Source organism: Cenococcum geophilum (genome assembly GCF_001692895.1).
Source record: "Cenococcum geophilum 1.58 unplaced genomic scaffold K441scaffold_69, whole genome shotgun sequence".
NCBI lineage: Eukaryota > Fungi > Ascomycota > Dothideomycetes > Gloniales > Gloniaceae > Cenococcum > Cenococcum geophilum.
Genome location: NW_027137627.1, coordinates 733,404 through 750,970, shown reverse-complemented (window position 1 = coordinate 750,970; position 17,567 = coordinate 733,404). Strand labels below are relative to the sequence as shown.

The following is a 17,567-nucleotide window of genomic DNA, read 5'->3' as shown; positions in this document are numbered from 1 at the left end:
AATCGGCTATGAACTTCGCACCCTACCAAGACGCCTCCCCCGAAACCAACCGGGCCCTCTCTCCACCCCCTCCAACCTCTCCGCGCCGCTCCTCCTCCTACTCGCCCCGCCCCTCGCTCACCCAGTCCCGCAACATCGGCACCACCGCTGTGACTTCTCCGAATGCTATAGACCCGCCCCAAGGCAACTATTTCGGCGGCCAGGGGCCAGAGCGGGAGCCCTGGAATGCACCTTCTGGTGGTATAGGCGGGTTTGGGGGGGTCAGGGAGGATGTGGATATGTTTGAGACGAGGCTCGGGCTAAGGATGGACTATGAGGCGTGTCTGGCATATTTGCTGTTGCCGCCGGCGGGGAGTGTGCTCCTGTTGGTGTTGGAGCACCGGAGTGATTATGTTCGGTAAGTTTGGAGAGTGTTTTATTCTTAAGAGTGTGATATGGATCCATTGAATATGGATATCTTGGAAGATTTTTCGGCTACCTAAAAGAGTTGGTTCATAACCTAGGGCTCAGAGCGAGGCTTTCTTAGATTAATGTCGGCTGATCTTGCGACTGACCGGATCTGTAGGTTCCATGCATGGCAAGCCAGCCTCTTGTTTACCTTTATATTCGTGAGTGTTCTTGCCTTCTCATCATTTCGGGGGTGAAGCTTATGAGCATTGCTAGGTTGTGCATATCATTTTTTCCTGGTCAAGCATAATATCCTGGCTTCTGTTCACGTGCGATATCGGCCTCATCGCATATTTGACATTAAGAGCATATAAAGACGGTGAGCTTAGCCTTCAGCTACTGCACTATGTTGTACCGAGAAGAGTTCTTGCAGGGCTTCAGCTAATATTCCTCCGTAGCGGATACCCTCGACCGGTTTGAGGTACCCTTTTTCGGGCCGCTTGCCAGCTCAATATTAGATGGCGAGTAGCTGGGAGTGAAGAGGAGGTATGCATCTTTCCTGTCGGGTGGCTTGGAGGATTTTTGATGTTTACTTTGGTGGAGCGTCCCTTTGGCATCAACGGCGTTGGGCTGTGCGTTGTGGATACCCTTTCATTTGAGGCAGGGTCGACTGTGGCGTTTTTTTAGGGGTGGTATATTGTTTTCTGTCATTTCTCACGGTTTTCTATTGGGCAAACTTAGACAGCACTCGGCATCCAGTATGCCATTAATACATTTAATCCTTAATGCCGTTTAACGAGACCCCTACATAAACAATACTCTGCAAACCCTTCTGCCATTCTTAGCCAAACCTCTGCTTAGCGATAGCCTTCAGCATTTCCATCGTCTTCTCTTCTTTCGCCCTAACCTCCTGCAACCTCTCATCCCTCTCCTCAGCCCTCGCCCTCAAAATCTCCTCCTTCCTTATCTCTCGCTCATTCTTCTTCCGTTCCACCTCTTTCTTCCGCTTCTTGAACCCATCAATACCATCATCCCCGAGTAAGTCCGCTTCCCCGACTTCCTCAACTCCGGGTGACTTCGCCTTGCGAAAAGCATGCAGAGTCACTGTAGCTTCTCGCCTCTTCTCGAGCTGGCGCTCGCGGCTGCCTGGGTCGGCGCGCGGGACCATCTCTTCGAGACGCTCTTTTTGAGCATTGCGATCGAGTTTGCGGGCGTAGCGGAGGTCGTCGATGTGGTAGGCGCGGTCTTCATCGCATAATTCTATTGCTGTGGATAAGCACACAAACACCTGTACATAGAACAAAAAACAATCATACCATCGCGGAGTTCTAGGTCCTCCATTCTAGGTATCGCTGGACCAGCTCTGCTGATTCCGGCATCCTGTGATGGCAGCGCCGGACCAATCTCATCATCGGAGCTCTCCTCCTCCACCTTGCCGTCCGCTAGCGGTGCGCTCTGTTTAGCATTTCGGCTAGGCAAGCCACGCCGCTGGGTTTTGAGGGAGCGCGAGCCGGAGGCGGGTTTGTCGAGTGATTTCTGGAGTGTGGCAGGATCATACCAGCCCTCTGCGAGTTCTCCACGATTCCTCACAAATGTTAGCCGGGGTGCTCTGAAATTGGGCTACGAAGATCCGTTCGAGAGGTTGGTGATGTATTTGTAATTGGGATGATAGCATACCATTTTCCAATAAAGCTCTTCCACCTGCCCCTCGCCTCGTGCTCGTCTAGATCTTCGAGGACAAGCTGCTTCTGGATGTCGAGGTACAGCGCGAACATAGGTTTATAGGCTGCATGGTCATGCTTTGAGAGCGGCCGGCCGCGGAATGGGAGGCTGGCCGGCCGTTGAGGTGAACGCTTGCGCTTGTGTCTTGTGGAGTCGCGGTCGTCGTGGCAATGCGGGGAGCGTGAGCGTGAGCGGGGCTGGAGGGGAGTGCGACGGTGACGAGAGGATCGGTAGGGCGACCGAGACCGAGAGCGGGAGGTTTTAAGGCGGTGTCGAGAGCTGTGGTTGGGGGGATGAAAGGGCATGCTGGTGCGTGGATGTTTTTTGGGTTGGTAGGAACTAGGTTTGAAGCTCTCGGAGAAGACCTTCCTTCTCCGACTCTCCGACTAGAGTCACACACCTACCACCTCGACAATTTTCTATTAGGGGGGTTTCGATGGAACGATATATTCGTTCGATATGATCAACGTACTAAATATTTAGCGCCTACTTGACGTCAACTTCGTTAAATATCAATTTGTCATTTAGGGGTTTCGAGACAGATTATTTAACGAGTAGTTATTACTAAAAATAGACCCTATTCCTTACCAAAATCTTTAACGCTAAAAGTCGTGATACCCTTATGGACGAGCTTAAGCACTAGGCGTTCTTTGCTGCTGTCTCTTGGCTAATCTAAATAAACAGCAGCAACGCCTTAGTAGTCGCAACCGCCCTCTACAGCAACGACGATCTAATTTGGCCTTAGAAGCCGTATAAGCGACTTAGTCCTATTTATAAGCTAATTAACGTCTAAAAGCTGGAGGACGAAGGAGGCCTTAGCAACTACCTGTTTAAGTTCTTTACAAGATCCACTAAAGATAAAGTTAAAAAGCTTATACGTGAGCTTGATCTACGTACTAAATTTATAATAGATCCACCCTCTAGCTGGCTAAATGCGTTAACGAGTGTCACAGTACGTGCGGACTGTCAAGGTACGATGTACGAGGTGACTGTATATGATTGACAAACGATGTCGTGTGAGGAGCTATGTAGGAGGTGAGGCGGTATATATACGTGTCGCTCAGGGGTCAGGTCCGTGCTCATGCATACGCGTACACGAGCCATAACAACGCGTCAGGTCAGTGCCGTGACAACGAGTTCGCCCGATAAATCCTTACTTATCTTCCTCTAGCGCTTAGCTTATCTTCTTCCTCTTAGCTATATAATATTCTTCTTTAGCCGCAGTCAACTTTAGCTATTGTAAGTTTAGAATGGTATTCTATAGGATATATAGAATAAGTTTAGAGCAAGGATTTAGCTTAATAAGCCTATAATAACGCTAGAAAGGATTAAGCAGTATATAATAGCTATTAGCAGTTCGCTAGGAGACGATTTAATATTTAGTTTTATTAATAGTATAGAAATTCGTATCTATTGTCTAGGTAAAGAAGATTAAGAGCTCTTTTATAGCGGCTACTATAAATAGCATATCTGCGGGCACCTAGCAATTATTCTTCTAGACAGTTTATTTGGTGCGATCTTTACTAGCTTACCTACCACTGGCGGCGACGCTATGCTTTATATATAGGTTTGTCTTAGCAAGAGGTTAAAGGACTTACTTAGCTATTTTTTTTTATTTTTTTTTATATCCGATTGTATTATACTACGTACAATACTGCGCATGCAGCCTTGGGCTATGGCGCTATAGTTCTATATATATGAATCCTTTCTAGGCAGCTTAATATATACTAGTAGCTATGTCCTAATAGTTTATAAACCCCTAAGGGTTTATAGCTCCTTAGTAAAATACTAAGTTACTACAACTACTAGGGAATGAGAAAACGTAGGAAAAACTATAGGAATCCTAACACCTATCCCTATCCCTTTGCAATTTATTTCTGTTCTTTTGCTCTCTACTGTCCTTTTACTAAGAGCCTAGTAGGAGTTACCTCCTTCTAGAATCCTATTTATTTTATCTCTTCTTCTATAGAACCTTCTACGCTAGTACTATGCATATACTAGTTTAGCTGCTCTAAGATTCTCACAGTCTTTACTATTAGTAAAGTGTTTTTCCTTATAATTAATGCAAAGAGGGGTAGTGTGCTCGTAAGGCCTGCCTGATATTAAACAGGTAGGACAGCAGTGGTCTTTAGATAAATGTGCAGCCGCATAGAATCTACAGGCTCTAGTAGAGCATCTGTCTCCTATATGGCCAAATTTTTGGCAGCTAGTGCACTGCGTAGTAGGAGAGACTTCGAGGTATTTTACTACCTTTAGTAGCTGTACCTGCAATTGATATCTCTTTTTGCTTAAGGATTTCTTGTCTTTTTTCTTCGTTCTCTATTAGTAAAAACTATAGAGCCAAATCTGGTCTGTAAATTGTGTCTTTTTTCGCTAGATAAGATCCATTTAGGTAGTCCTTATATCCTTATAGGATTAAAGGTTCTTAATCTCTTTTTTTAGAAGCTTAGAGCCTCTTCTCCTAGAAAGGGTAGGGTAGGAACCCTATGGGCTATATTTGAACCCCATGGTTCTAGTTTTGTTCTCTTTAAAAGGTAAAGCAGTTATGCCAGATCTCCTTATATTTGACTAGGAAATCTGGCATATTATACTCTTCTGTAGTCGTAAGGAGAATATTTTGTTTCCTTTAGTTCTAGCTATAGACGCTAAAACTGGCTTTTTTACTTGCAGTTTTGATGCAAATAGTTAATTGACTTTATTTCGTATAGAGAGGTATCTAGAAGGTTGTTGGTCCTTTTCGTCTATAATTAGGACTAGCTTCCTTTCTTATAGCTGCTTTTTTCTTACTTCTAGTAGAAGTAGAACCTACTAGAAGAGAAAGGGGTAGAAGGTAGTAGTGGTAATGTGAGGTAGGTAGTTATATATTAGCTAGTAATATAGTAGAGTTTAACATACCTGCTTATCTAAGCCTCTACCCTTAGTTTTCTAGTGCTTTAGTCCCTAGTCTATAAGCAGTTAGCTGCCACTACCACTCGTATAGGGAATTTCACTATTCTTTGGATATCTTATAACGGGTTATTAGCCTAAGTACTAGTCTGCCCCCCCAGCAGTCTATATAAGAGTCTCCTTCTAGAGTTGGTACGCTTTTATATAGCTTAGGAGCCTTCTATAGCCTCTAGTTTTACACTTTTCTATTATTTCCGCCGGTATGGGTATAAGCTGCCATTTCTAGGGGTTGCAACTCCTGTCTTATACGCCTACTAGCGTAATCCTATAAAGGCGTTATGGCTGCATCTTGTAATGCAGACTTAGGCGCACTTTCTATAGTTAGGCCTAGCTAAAACCTTCCTGCCTAAGTAACTCCTGTTTACTCCTTAAGTATATCTTACTGGCGTACCGCCCTAGAAACGGATAGTTCCGTCTATTAATATACCAACACGCGTATCCGTTCTCTTAAGCCATATAGTAGTCTCTCTGGCTAGGATATAATCCTGCCTACCTACTAAGTGCACTAAGGGTCAAAGCCTAGCTAAGGGGTAAGGTCCTTAGAGCTAGTAGTGGCTACTACACACTATACCCCGCGGGAGGTTCCCGTTTCGCGTTGCCTATAAGAGTCTCCTTATAATAGGCTGACTATGTTTTATAGGAGAGGGGCTGTAGAGATACTAGGTCCCGTACCGGACGACCTACTCCCCCCTCTCCTACTAACTAAGCTTATGTCCCCCCCTTTTATAAGCTAGCTTATATCTTTAACTATTAAGACCTTATCTAACTAGCCTATATTTCCCCTATAGCCTCCCCTATATATATATATTAGGTTATATGCACTACGCCTATTAAGACCCTCCTATAAGTCGCCTTATATATATGCGCATTAGGTTGCGTGTACTACGCCTATTAAGACCCTTCTGTAAGTTACTTATAAGTTAACTAAGTCGTACGCTATAGGGCTATTAAAGCTGGCCTGTGTTTCCGCTGCCTAGAGCTTTGCCTATATTTCCACCTTATTAAGCCGTCTGGTCGCCATTATGTTACTATTACGTCGCTATTACGTTACTGTCGTCTAGGTTACGCGCACCACGCCTATTAAGACCCTTTTTTAAGTTACCTAGGTGTACCAGATACTAGATAGGCCCTCATGGTAGGGCCTTAATAAGTTCTCTAGGTAGGGCCTTAATAAGTTCTCTAGGTAGGGCCTTAATAAGTTCTCTAGGTAGGGCCTTAATAAGTTCTCTAGGTAGGGCCTTAATAAGTTCTTTATAGTGGCCTTAGGGCCTTAATAAGTTTCGTACAAAGTATCTATAACGCGTTAACCTTAATAAGTTCTTATAAAAAGAGGTTCCCTACGCCCTTGCCGTATTTTCTTAGTCTTAAAGCTAGTGTAAGCCTAAGGGTGTCCTATTATACGCCTAGGGCGCGTTTACGTTGACTAGCTGAATAAGGCTAGTTTTAGGCCTGGCTGCGAGCTAGGTAGTCGTACGTTGGGCGGTTTTCGTATCCCAGTTTCCCTTAATGGCCCCCCTAGATGGTATGGCAGGAGCCCTAAGTAGGGGCAGTAGGACTTCTAGTGTTGTTAAGGGCGATATATGCGTTATAGGCTCAACACCACAGAGTCGCAACACCAGCGCGCTGCGCGCGCTGCGACGGCTCTCCTCTATCGCCTCTGCACTTAGCCATCATAGGGAATGATTTCCCGATGATGTTTCCACCCGCGGCGACGTGGACGCGTGCAGTAGGGCTTCGCGGGCTTACTTAGCTATCTACTAGAGGATTAAGCTCGATTTATATATAGTAACGCAGCCTTTAGTTTATAGGATTATATTTTAGGGCCTTATAAGAAATCTAGAAATAAAACACTAATCCTAAGTTAACGAGCGCTTAATTAATAGCTATTAATAAAGAGGATTATAGTAGAGTACGGCTTTAGAGGTGTTAGAAGTATATTTAAATTGTTAACTTATAGTTAGGTATTAGAAATTAGATTATACTTAATTAGCTTATATATGCCCATTTTTGCCTTCTTATAGAACTATTAAACCCATCTATAAGGGGGCAATTAAATATTAAGAATGTTTAAGCTATCGCCGCCTTTATTAGAAGACTATTTAACTGCTAGTAGCGGTAATAAGGAAAGGGTAGGGCAAATATAGTAGTAGATATTATAGTGCTGTAATAAAGTAGACTAAATAACTACGTTATAGTATAAAGAGGAGAAGAAGGTAGAAAGGGGATATTATATATAAGTAGTAGTGCCGGCCACTAAGGTACTAGTAGTGGGCTAGCTAATAATAGGAAATAGTATAAGATAGTATAAAACAGTATACGTTAAGTTAGTGCCGTAATAGTACTCCTCTCCCCTAGATGGTTTGGTCCCTAAATTAAATAAATAACTCTAAAATAGGTAGTATATAGGGTCGCCTATTTTTTACCGCAGAGATATTAATTCCGCTTATCGCCCTTAATTAAGCTAATGGCAATTTTCTATACCGGGCATAGAAAATCCTAATTAGTTAGTTTAGTAAGTAAGGTTAGCAGAACTCTATACCGCCACCTAAATTAATCTATATGGCGTTTCTTGGTAAGAATCTAGCTAATTAAATAACTTTAACTACTGGTTAAAGTTTTATAACATCTTAACCACTATAAATTTTAATACGGTGGTCGGCTATAACCTTAGCGTAGCTTTTCCTTATCTTATACCTAGTCTAGGGGTCTTAGCTTTTTAGGGTGTTGCTTATAAAAGTGCTATATAGCTTATTTATAACCCTTTAGGTTTTCTTTTAGCTGCTAGGTTATATCCTTATAATATTTCTATTTAATCTTATAAGTTAGGCCTTAGGGGTCTCCGTTATATATATTAAGGATTTTCTTAAACTCCTATTTGTCTTCTATATTACTATTATTATTTCTCTCTACTACTTATCCTTATATATTACGGCGCTCTATAGTATTAATATTTACTTAGCTAGGGATTTTTTTAGTAGCCTAAAGACGGACCTTAGATATATAAAAGGATTTATTTACTTAAATATAGTCCGGGAGGTTTACTATAACTACCCTTTAGTATACTATAAGTATAGAGTATAGGCCGTCCTATTTATTGTCCTATTTCTTCTTAGGTCTATTTATCTTTATATTTTCTAAGCTAACTATAACTATATTGCCTTTATAGAATAACACGCTCTCGTCCCTATAGGTATTAGTATTCTCTTTATAGTATTGCTATAAAATTCAGGCTAGGGCCTTAAGCTATATTAATATCCGCTTAAAGTGGTTGGCTATAAAGTCTGCGTAGAAGAGCTCCTTCCTTGCTTATACTAATAGTATTAGTAGGTAGGGGCTAGTAGGCTTAATTCCAAGGCGAGGGTTAAAGCTATGGTTTACAAAAAATGGGGAGATGCCTATACTCTTATTAATTTAGTTATTTATAGCAAACTTAATAAGCGGTAGGTAGTTAACCTAGTTATTTTATATAAAGCTAATAAAAGTATAAAGGTACTTATTTATGGTAGCGTTAATAATTTTAGTTTAGCTATTCGTTTTTAGGTGCTAGGCTAAGCTTGGTCTTAGGGTTATCTTAAGGCGTTTACTTAGTTATTACTAGAAGTTGCTAATAAATTATAAACTATAATTAGAGATAATTATACTTAGTGCACTGTAGAGCTTATATATATTATTAATAAAGCTATTAACTAGCTCCTCTGTTAAGAGTCCTATTACTAAAATAAGGTATTATATTTTAGTTAGGCGGTTTATAATAATAAGGATATATTTATATACCTTACTATAGCGTTAGTATACCAGTAGCGTTATAATATAGCTAATTAAAATATTAGTTTATAGATAAGCGGGTAGTTTTAGTAGCTTTAAAAAACTAGGCGGGGCTAAATAGGGGGTCTTAGTGCGAAAGTATAGGGCATAGTCTTTAATAAAGGTAGCTATAAATTAGGAGATTCCTAGCTACTAGTATATTTAGTTTAAGAGGTTAAAGGTTTTAACCCGACTAAGGTAACTAGCGGGGCCGCTACTATAAGAGTAATAGATAACTTCTAGGTAGAGGTCTAGGGCGTTAGGGATAAAGAAATATTAGCGGAAGTAGATCTATTTGTTGATAATGCTATATTCTAACTTATTATAATAGAGTAATTTTCTAATCTTCTTTAGCTATTAGTAAGCTTTCTAATTACGTAGGGCCGCTACTATATCTCTTACGAGTTTGTTCTCCTAGTATCCTAACTAAATTAACTTAACTAGTAACCTTTTAGCTATTTTAGGGTCTAGAGCGGCTATAAACTCCGCGTTATTAAAGTTATAGGATTTATATAGTAATTCTTCTAAGATTATAGGGTTAACTTTTTAGGGTAGTATAACGACTTAGGCTTAGTAGCGGAGGCGTTTATTATTAGCGTCCTTAGGCCTTATTCCTAATAGCCAGCTTAGGGCATTAGGGAGCGTGGCTTTACTACTAGGTCTGTATATAATTATAAAGTTAAACTATAAAAGGAACTCTGCCTATTAGATTTAGCGCTAATTTAGCTGCTTAATAGTTATAAACGTCTATAGGTTCTTATAGTTGGTAATAATTTTAAACGGCTCCTTAGTCCTTTATAGCTTAGGACACTATTTCTTTAGAGCCTTAATAATAGCTAAGAGTTCTTTATTATAGATCTTATAGTTTTACTTTAGCGTAAAGTACTTTGCGAAAAAGAATGCAACTAGTCTTAATTTACTGTTATTATTGTACTAGGAAAGGACTTCGCTAAAAGCCTAATTTAACACGTCTATTTTTACTACTGTTTTTTTAAATAGTTATAGTATGCTAGTACTAGTGCTAAGGCAAAGGCTCCCTTAAGGGCCTTAAACGATTTAGCTTATTTTAGTCCCTATAGCTATCTAATATCCTTCTTTAGGAGTTTTATTATAGGTATAGCGACGGTAGAGTAGCCTTAGATAAATTATTAGTAGAAGTTTATAAAGCTAAGAAATTATTATAGTTTTTTAATTAATATCGGGTCCTTCTATTCCTATAAGGCCTATACCTTCTTAGGGTCTATAGTTATGCTATTAGTTAAGATAATTAAGCTAAGGTATTTTATTTTAGTAGCGTAGAACTTAGACTTATTAATATTAATCTAAAGTCCAGTATTACTAAGTCTTTAGATAACTTTATTTATATACTTAGTATACTTAGCGCGTATTTTAAAAAAGATAAGGACGTTATTAAGGTAGGTAGTATAGTAGTTATTAAGGGCGTTATAAAGGCTAAATAGTATAACTAGTATTTTATAGAGTCTAAACCGGGTAATAAATACTATAAGCTACTTATGGCCTTTTATAATCCGAATCTGGTTAAACGTAGTAATTATATTAAGTTTAGTAAAGTACTTAGCACTATAAAGTACGTTAAGTATCTTGCGGATTAGTAGCAGTAGGTACCAATTCTTAATAGTAACTATGTTTAGGCCTTAGTAGCTATAGTAGATTTATATACCGCCGCCGGGCTTAGTAGCGAGGAGGAGTAGTATAGTAGCTAGTAAGGTTAATTTGCGGATAAAACCCTTATCTAGCATTTTATTAATCCATTTCTTTATATACCTAAGTTTAGTAGGTAAGAGTAGTCTATTTTTATAGTACGGGACCTAGTTTCTGGGGATAATCTTAATTTTATAATCCTATAGTTGGTAAGGGGGTAGCTTATTTATATTTTTAGGGAGTGTTATAGTACGTGCGGACTGTTAAGGTATGATATATAAGGTGACTATATATAATTGACAAACGATGTTATATAAGGAGCTATATAGGAGGTAAGGCGGTATATATACGTATCGCTTAGGGGTTAGGTCCGTACTTATGTATACATGTATATAAGCTATAATAACGCGTTAGGTTAGTGCCGTAATAATATATCCCTCCCTAATAAGGCGAGCTCCTATAAGCTAAGTAACGGTAGTAAAAATATAGAGGTAAAAAAATAGATATATATCCTTATCCTTCTAGTCCTTAAAGGTTCTCGTTCTTTTAGTCCTTAAAGGTCCTCGTCCTTATAGTTCTTAGACCCTCCTACCTATATCCCTACTACATTGCTCTCCGCTAGTGCTTGTCTTAAGTACTAAATAAAGCTAAAGGCAAAGGGGTAAAATAAAGGAGATAAGAAAAAATTTATCTACGGGGTATATGGCGGATATTAATACTTAAAAGGCTTAAAGTTATAGAGATTAAGGTTAAGGCGTAAACTTAAAAGGCTTAGGGGTTATAGAGATTAAGGTTATTACGTAAACTTAAAAGGCTTAGAGTATAGAGATTAAGGTTAAAACATAAATTCTTATCGCGGTAAACTTAAAGTACTATCTATATGGATTTAAAGACGGAAAGACGGAGAGATTAAAATCGGTAACCTATAGTCTTATACTATAATCAAAACATAAGGAATATAGCCTGTAGGGTATCTCCTTATAGCCAGCTTTAAAAACTTGGAATATAAAGTAAAAGTATAGCTAGATATAGAGACTCGGAGACTAAGATAGAGAAACTATAGCCTATAGGGTAAACTCCTTACAGCCAGCTTAGGAAACTTAGGTAAACACTAAAACTAAGAAATATAGCCTATAGGGTATCTCCCTACAGCCAGCTTAGAAACTTAGGAAGGAAATAAAGAGGTTAGCTTAAGAATTTAGATAGATTTAACAGAGATTTTACTAGGTCGGCATTATTATATAAGGGTAAGAATCCCGCCTAAGGTAGGGTAGCTTAAAAAACGTGGCTTTAAAAACTGTAATGAAGCCTTATAGGAAATACTACGGTGGACTTATTAATGGGATAGGTATATAGGTATAGAATAGTTAATAATATAAATATAACTAGTGGACTGGTTACCTAATAGATTAACTCTAATTATATTCTAAGATTTACTACAAAGGAGAAAACTATCTAAGTAGGGACTGTAGTCCTTTAAATATATAACCGTACTCCTAAGAAATCCCTTTTATACGTAAGGTACGTGTTATATATATTATACATACGTTCCCTTTATACACTATATATACTACATATAACGTTATATAACTTTAGTTACTATTCCTTATTATATAGCTCTATTAGCTCTATTTTAGACTATACCTAAATTAACTAACTAGCTTCTTTTAACTCCTTTTTTAGTAGTTATAATATTGTACTTAAAGCGTCCGTAACACTATCTCCCTTCTTTCCATCTTTATTCTTAAAGACACTTAATATCTTTAAGTTATTTACTAGAGGTATAATATCCATCTAATTAATTTAGTTAATATTATTACTTATTATACATAAAGCTTCTTCTTCTTCGCAAGCGCAACGCCGTGCTCGTACTATTGCTGTGATATTATCTCTTAGTAAGATTATACCGTCTCTGTATTCTCGCTATTTAAAAGAGGGGTTAGTTTATATTATATTAGTAAGTCTATCTTCGCAATAACTGTCCTCTTATTTAGAGTGCATTAAAGTAAATATTTATTTATCCTATAACATTTACTTTGTCTTTAATACTAAATATACGCAACCTATTGCTTTTAATAATCGTCTAGTTTCTTAATTAATTTATCTTAGGGTTTTATATTTAATCTACTACTACGCAGCTAGATAGTAAACTGTCTAAAGCCCTTACTAAGTTAAAACGTTCTTATAATGTGGAGCAGAAGGCCCTTAAAGCCTATATTACGACGTCTACTTAGTTACTTCGTCTTAAAAAGGGTTGTAAAAAGGTTTATTTTAAGGAGTAAAAACTTATAAAATAAGATTTATAGGAACTTAGCGATAAAAAAACAAATTCTCTTTTAATAGGGAAGGAAATAAATCTAAGTAGCTCGGCAACTGCTCTTTTTAGGTCCCCCTTAGGTGACTTATTCTTTAGTAATTCTTCTTTATTAATACTGCCTAACCTAATCTCTTCTAATACTCCTATACCTTTCTTATAGCAATTTTTAAATTCTCTAATAGCTTCTAGGTAGTCTTAGTGTAGCCTATCTACTTAACTTTATACTATATTTTATTATTAATATCCTTATAACTAATAATCTTTAAAACTTACTATTTATCTTTTTCCTGTCCTTTATATATGTCTGCTTTATAAACTAGTGGTTTAATATTCCTATATACTAGCTTTAGTATTATAATATACTATATAGGGTAGATCTTTATCTTAGCTANTAGGTTTAACTTAAATATAACTAGTAAAATCCTCTATATAATTTTAAAAGGTCCTAGTCTAACATAATCTATCTTCTTACTTAGTTATTAACCCTTAAAATTTTTGTATAGTAGCCACACTTTATCTCCCTCTTTAAGATCTAGTCCCTTAGATCTCTTAGCGTTATAGTACCTTTTTATTCTTTTTTATACCTTTTTTACTAATTCTATAAGGTTTATATAAAGATTTATTAATATCTTTATTCTTTCTTTAGCTATGCTACTTATTTTTTTTTACTTATTATAGTAACAATAATATTCTTAGCTTATATCCATAATTTACCTTAAATAGTAATATGCCTATTCCTTCCTATAGTGTTATATTATATATAAACTATATAACTAGTAATAGCAATACCTAATTATTCTATATATAATTAATATAATGCCTTAGATACTATTCTAGCGTTTAATTTAGTCTTTTTATTTAACTATCTATTTGCGGATAATATATAGTAGAAGTTACTACTCTAATTCTTTACTCTACTAAGAATACTTCCTAGAATACTGCTATAAATCTTAGATCTCTATCTAATATAATTTTACTTAGTGCTCTATATCTTATAAATACTTCTTTAATATAGATTCTAGCAATATCTTCCGCTAAGATATCTTCTGTATATGCTATAAAGTAGCCCTATTTAGTTAACTTATTTACTATTACTAAGATTATATTATAATCTTATTTAGTAATAGGATCTCTTAATTTTAGTAACTTAATAATAAAGTCCTATAATATGACCTCCTATAGTCTCTCTAGTATTTTAATAGGTTATAGCCCTCTATATAGCTTATACCTTATTAGTTTATTTCTTTAGTAATCTAGATACTTTTTTATTACTTTTCTTATAATATTTTAGATTCCGTTAATAATATATTTCTTTTAAAGTCTTAACACTAAGCCTATTACTCCATTATGTCATTAAGTTATTCCCTTATAGAAATCTTCCATAAAATACTCTACTATGCTCTTTAGGATATACTTTACTTCTTAATTCTCGTATATATCTATCTATAAATCTTTTAATTATACTTTTAGAATTTTTTATACCTAAAAGCTTTCTAATATCTTATAGACTCTTTCTAGTTTATTATCCTCTTAAGTTACTACTAGTTTAGGGTAATTATATCTAATCCGTCTATCTTTATCTTTGCGTAGTATTGCTCCTAATAGCTTCTTATTATTTTATAGTTTAGCTTTTCTGCTAAGTATATCTGCTCTTATATTTTTAGTTCCTTTAGTATACTAAATCTTAAAATAGTATTCTATAAGTATCTCTACCTATTTAACCTATTTATAATTAAGTTCTTTTATTATTAGAAACCCTATTAGGTTTTTATAATCTATCTTAACTATAAATAGTTTCTCTATACTTTATAAGAATGCTCTTTATTTTTTAAGTACTATAACTATACCTAATAACTCCTTATTATAGACATTATAGTTTAACTTTAGTAGTGTTATCTTTCTACTATAATATAATACTATATGCTATACGTCCTTATACCTCTATAGTAAGTAAACTTCTAATATATAATCTAATATATTTATTTCCACAACCGTGTCTAGTCCTAGTTAGTAAATTTTAAGGATTAGTTCCTAGGTAAACAATTTCTTAAGTTCCTTAAATAACTTCTTTTACTTATCTCCCTATACCTATAGTTCCTCTTTCTTTATAAGCCTAGTAAATAGTTTAATATTCTTTAATTACTATGCTATAAACCTTCTATAGTAGTTGCAAAACTCTAAAAATAACCTTAACTATATTATATTCTCTAGTTCTTACTAACTTACTATAGCTTCGATCTTCTTTAGGTCTATACTAATATAATCTAGTTTAATAATAAATTTAATAAAATTGGTTTTTCTTATAAAGAACTCGCATTTCTTAATTACTACTAGTATCTATTCCTCCTATAATCTCTTTAAAACCTATTTAACATATTCCCTATACTCTTCCTTAGTTATTAAGTAGATAATAATATTATTAAGGTATACTATAATAAACTTATTAAGGTGTTCTCCTAATATACTATTAATTCGTTTTTAAAATATTACTAGTACGTTTATTAATCCAAATTATATAACTAATAGCTTATATAGCCCTTCTCTTAATCTAAAGGCTGCTTTCTATTTGTTAGCTTCCTTAATTCTAATTTAATGGTACGCCTCTCTTAGATCTATCTTTATAAAGATTTATACGTTACCTATCTAATCCTAAATTTTACTAATTAAGGGTAAAGAATACCTATCCTTTTAAGTAATGCTATTTAACTGCTTGTAGTTAATATATAACCTAAGTTTTCTATTCTTCTTTAGTATAAATAGTACTAAATAACCTACTAATAATTGTAATGGTTTAATATATCCCTTTTATAAGTTTTCCTAAATAAACTCTTTAAGTACTCTTAACTCTTCTTTAGTAAGCTTATAAGTTGGAAAGAACCTTAAACTTATTCTTAGTTCTAACTCTATCTTATAGTTCTATACTATATAATTTACTAACTTTTTACTTTTTAGGCTTTATAGTTTCTTACTATACTTATAATATCTCTTTAGTATATAACTTAAGCCTTACTTAGTCTCTTTATATATCGCTCTAACTTAGTACTATACTAACTTAATTTATTATTACATTTTACGGCATTAAGTATCTCTAATATTAACCTAACCTATAATCTAATTAATTTTTAGATTATATTTCTATAACTAAGGCGTTCCTAATACTGCCTTATCCCGTCCTAATAGTAGGATATTAAAAGATATCTTAATTTATTTTCCTTTAATGGTTATCTAAATAGGTCCTATTTTAAGGTTAATAATCCCTCCTCTATAGGCTATTAGATCTCTTAAAATTATAACTAATAAGTAAGGTTATTTCTTTTATCTATAAGGTAATCCTATTCTCTTAACTACTACTAATAAGATATAGTTCCGTATTACTCTACTATCTATTAGCGCTTTAAACTATTAATCTTACTACTTAACTTATAAATTTAGGTATTATTCTTAAATTCCTTTAAGGGTCTAAGGCTCTACTACTAGCTCCCTTTAATTTTATAGGCCTCTACTTTTCCTAACTATTAGCTGCTTAATCCTATTATACTTAGCTTACTCTTTAGCTAATACCTAGTTTACTTTTTATCTTCTATATACTATAGACATATATTCTCTAAGCATTTTTACTACTATTATCCGTCTAAGTATTCTTCTATAAGGAATCTTCCTAGTTAAAGTATTAAATATCCTAACTCCTAAACTTCTATTAGATGCCAGCTATATATATACTTAGTATTTCTATACTATTATTTATCTAGCGCCTAATATATCTTTATAGGGTATTTCTAATTCTTTTTCTTTAAATTCTTATATATTTTATATATATCGTCCACGTATACAATCTATAATAGCGTATAGTATACTAGGTGCTTTAGGTTAACTCTTAACTTATCTTTATTTTAAGTTTAAATCTTTATTATATTAATCTAAACGTTATAACTTTATTTATAGGTACTAAGATACGCCTCTCGCTTCTTTAGTCCTCTAATTATTTTTCTAGATCCTTTAACATTATAATTAAGGCTTCTTTAATATAAGTTATGGCCTTCTCTATAATTAGGTGGTTATAGATAACTTATTTATCCAACTATATATAGAAATCTTTCTACTTATTGTTATGTCTTTGCCTATACTACTTTTAGTATAGCTACTAAAGTATATATAGCTTATCTATAAGGAAGTATCTTCTTATTACTACGTTATAATAGCCCTTTATATATTGTTTTTTAAATCTAGTAGGGGTTTCTAAATTCTCTTTATTTTCCAATTTAGTAAGCCACTTAGCTCTTAGTATGCCTGCCCTAGGCCTATTAGTAATTCTTTATACTAGTGCTCTATCTCTTATACAACCTAATATACTAGATCTCTTATCTAGTTTCTGTTCTTGCTATATAATAATTCTTTATCTAAATTCTTTTATAGTTTTTTTTGGTTTATATCTTATAGATAGATCCTTAATGTTTTCTTACTTTTTAATCTTAGTATTAGCATTTTAATCTTATTACTAAGCCTTACTCGCAATTTCTTTAATAGTTTTTATTCTATTGCTAAGATCTTAGTTTTATAAGATTTTTAGTCCTAAGCTTACTTCTATCTTAAGCTTAGCTCTAGCCTTAGTTTAACTAGGCTTCTATAATATTTTTATCTTATCTTAAAACTCTTAAATCTTACTTATCTTATCTTAAAACTCTTATATCTTTAGGAAACTTTATCCTAAGCTTATTTATATATCGCTAAA

At 35.0% G+C, this 17,567-nt stretch overlaps 3 protein-coding genes across 3 annotated transcripts; 1 reads left to right on the top strand and 2 right to left on the bottom strand.

Annotated features, from left to right (window-relative positions):
- Positions 1-8: 8 nt before the first annotated feature.
- Positions 9-916, top strand: K441DRAFT_589270 (uncharacterized protein; the record flags this gene model as incomplete). The annotated part of the gene is made up of 4 exons (XM_067644757.1): positions 9-397; positions 566-608; positions 664-766; positions 846-916. 4 exons carry the CDS (start codon positions 9-11, stop codon positions 914-916), a joined length of 606 nt encoding a protein of 201 aa, XP_067497848.1.
- Positions 917-1,228: 312 nt separating this feature from the next.
- K441DRAFT_424993 (uncharacterized protein) lies at positions 1,229-2,297 on the bottom strand (the record flags this gene model as incomplete). The annotated part of the gene is made up of 3 exons (XM_067641577.1): positions 1,229-1,647; positions 1,704-1,972; positions 2,065-2,297. Coding segments are annotated over 3 exons (921 nt in total), but the record flags the coding sequence as incomplete, so codon positions are not given.
- A 7,785-nt stretch (positions 2,298-10,082) lies between these two features.
- K441DRAFT_589268 (uncharacterized protein) lies at positions 10,083-15,310 on the bottom strand (the record flags this gene model as incomplete). The annotated part of the gene is made up of 3 exons (XM_067644756.1): positions 10,083-10,181; positions 10,326-10,367; positions 15,212-15,310. Coding segments are annotated over 3 exons (240 nt in total), but the record flags the coding sequence as incomplete, so codon positions are not given.
- Between the last annotated feature and the right edge of the window lie 2,257 nt (positions 15,311-17,567).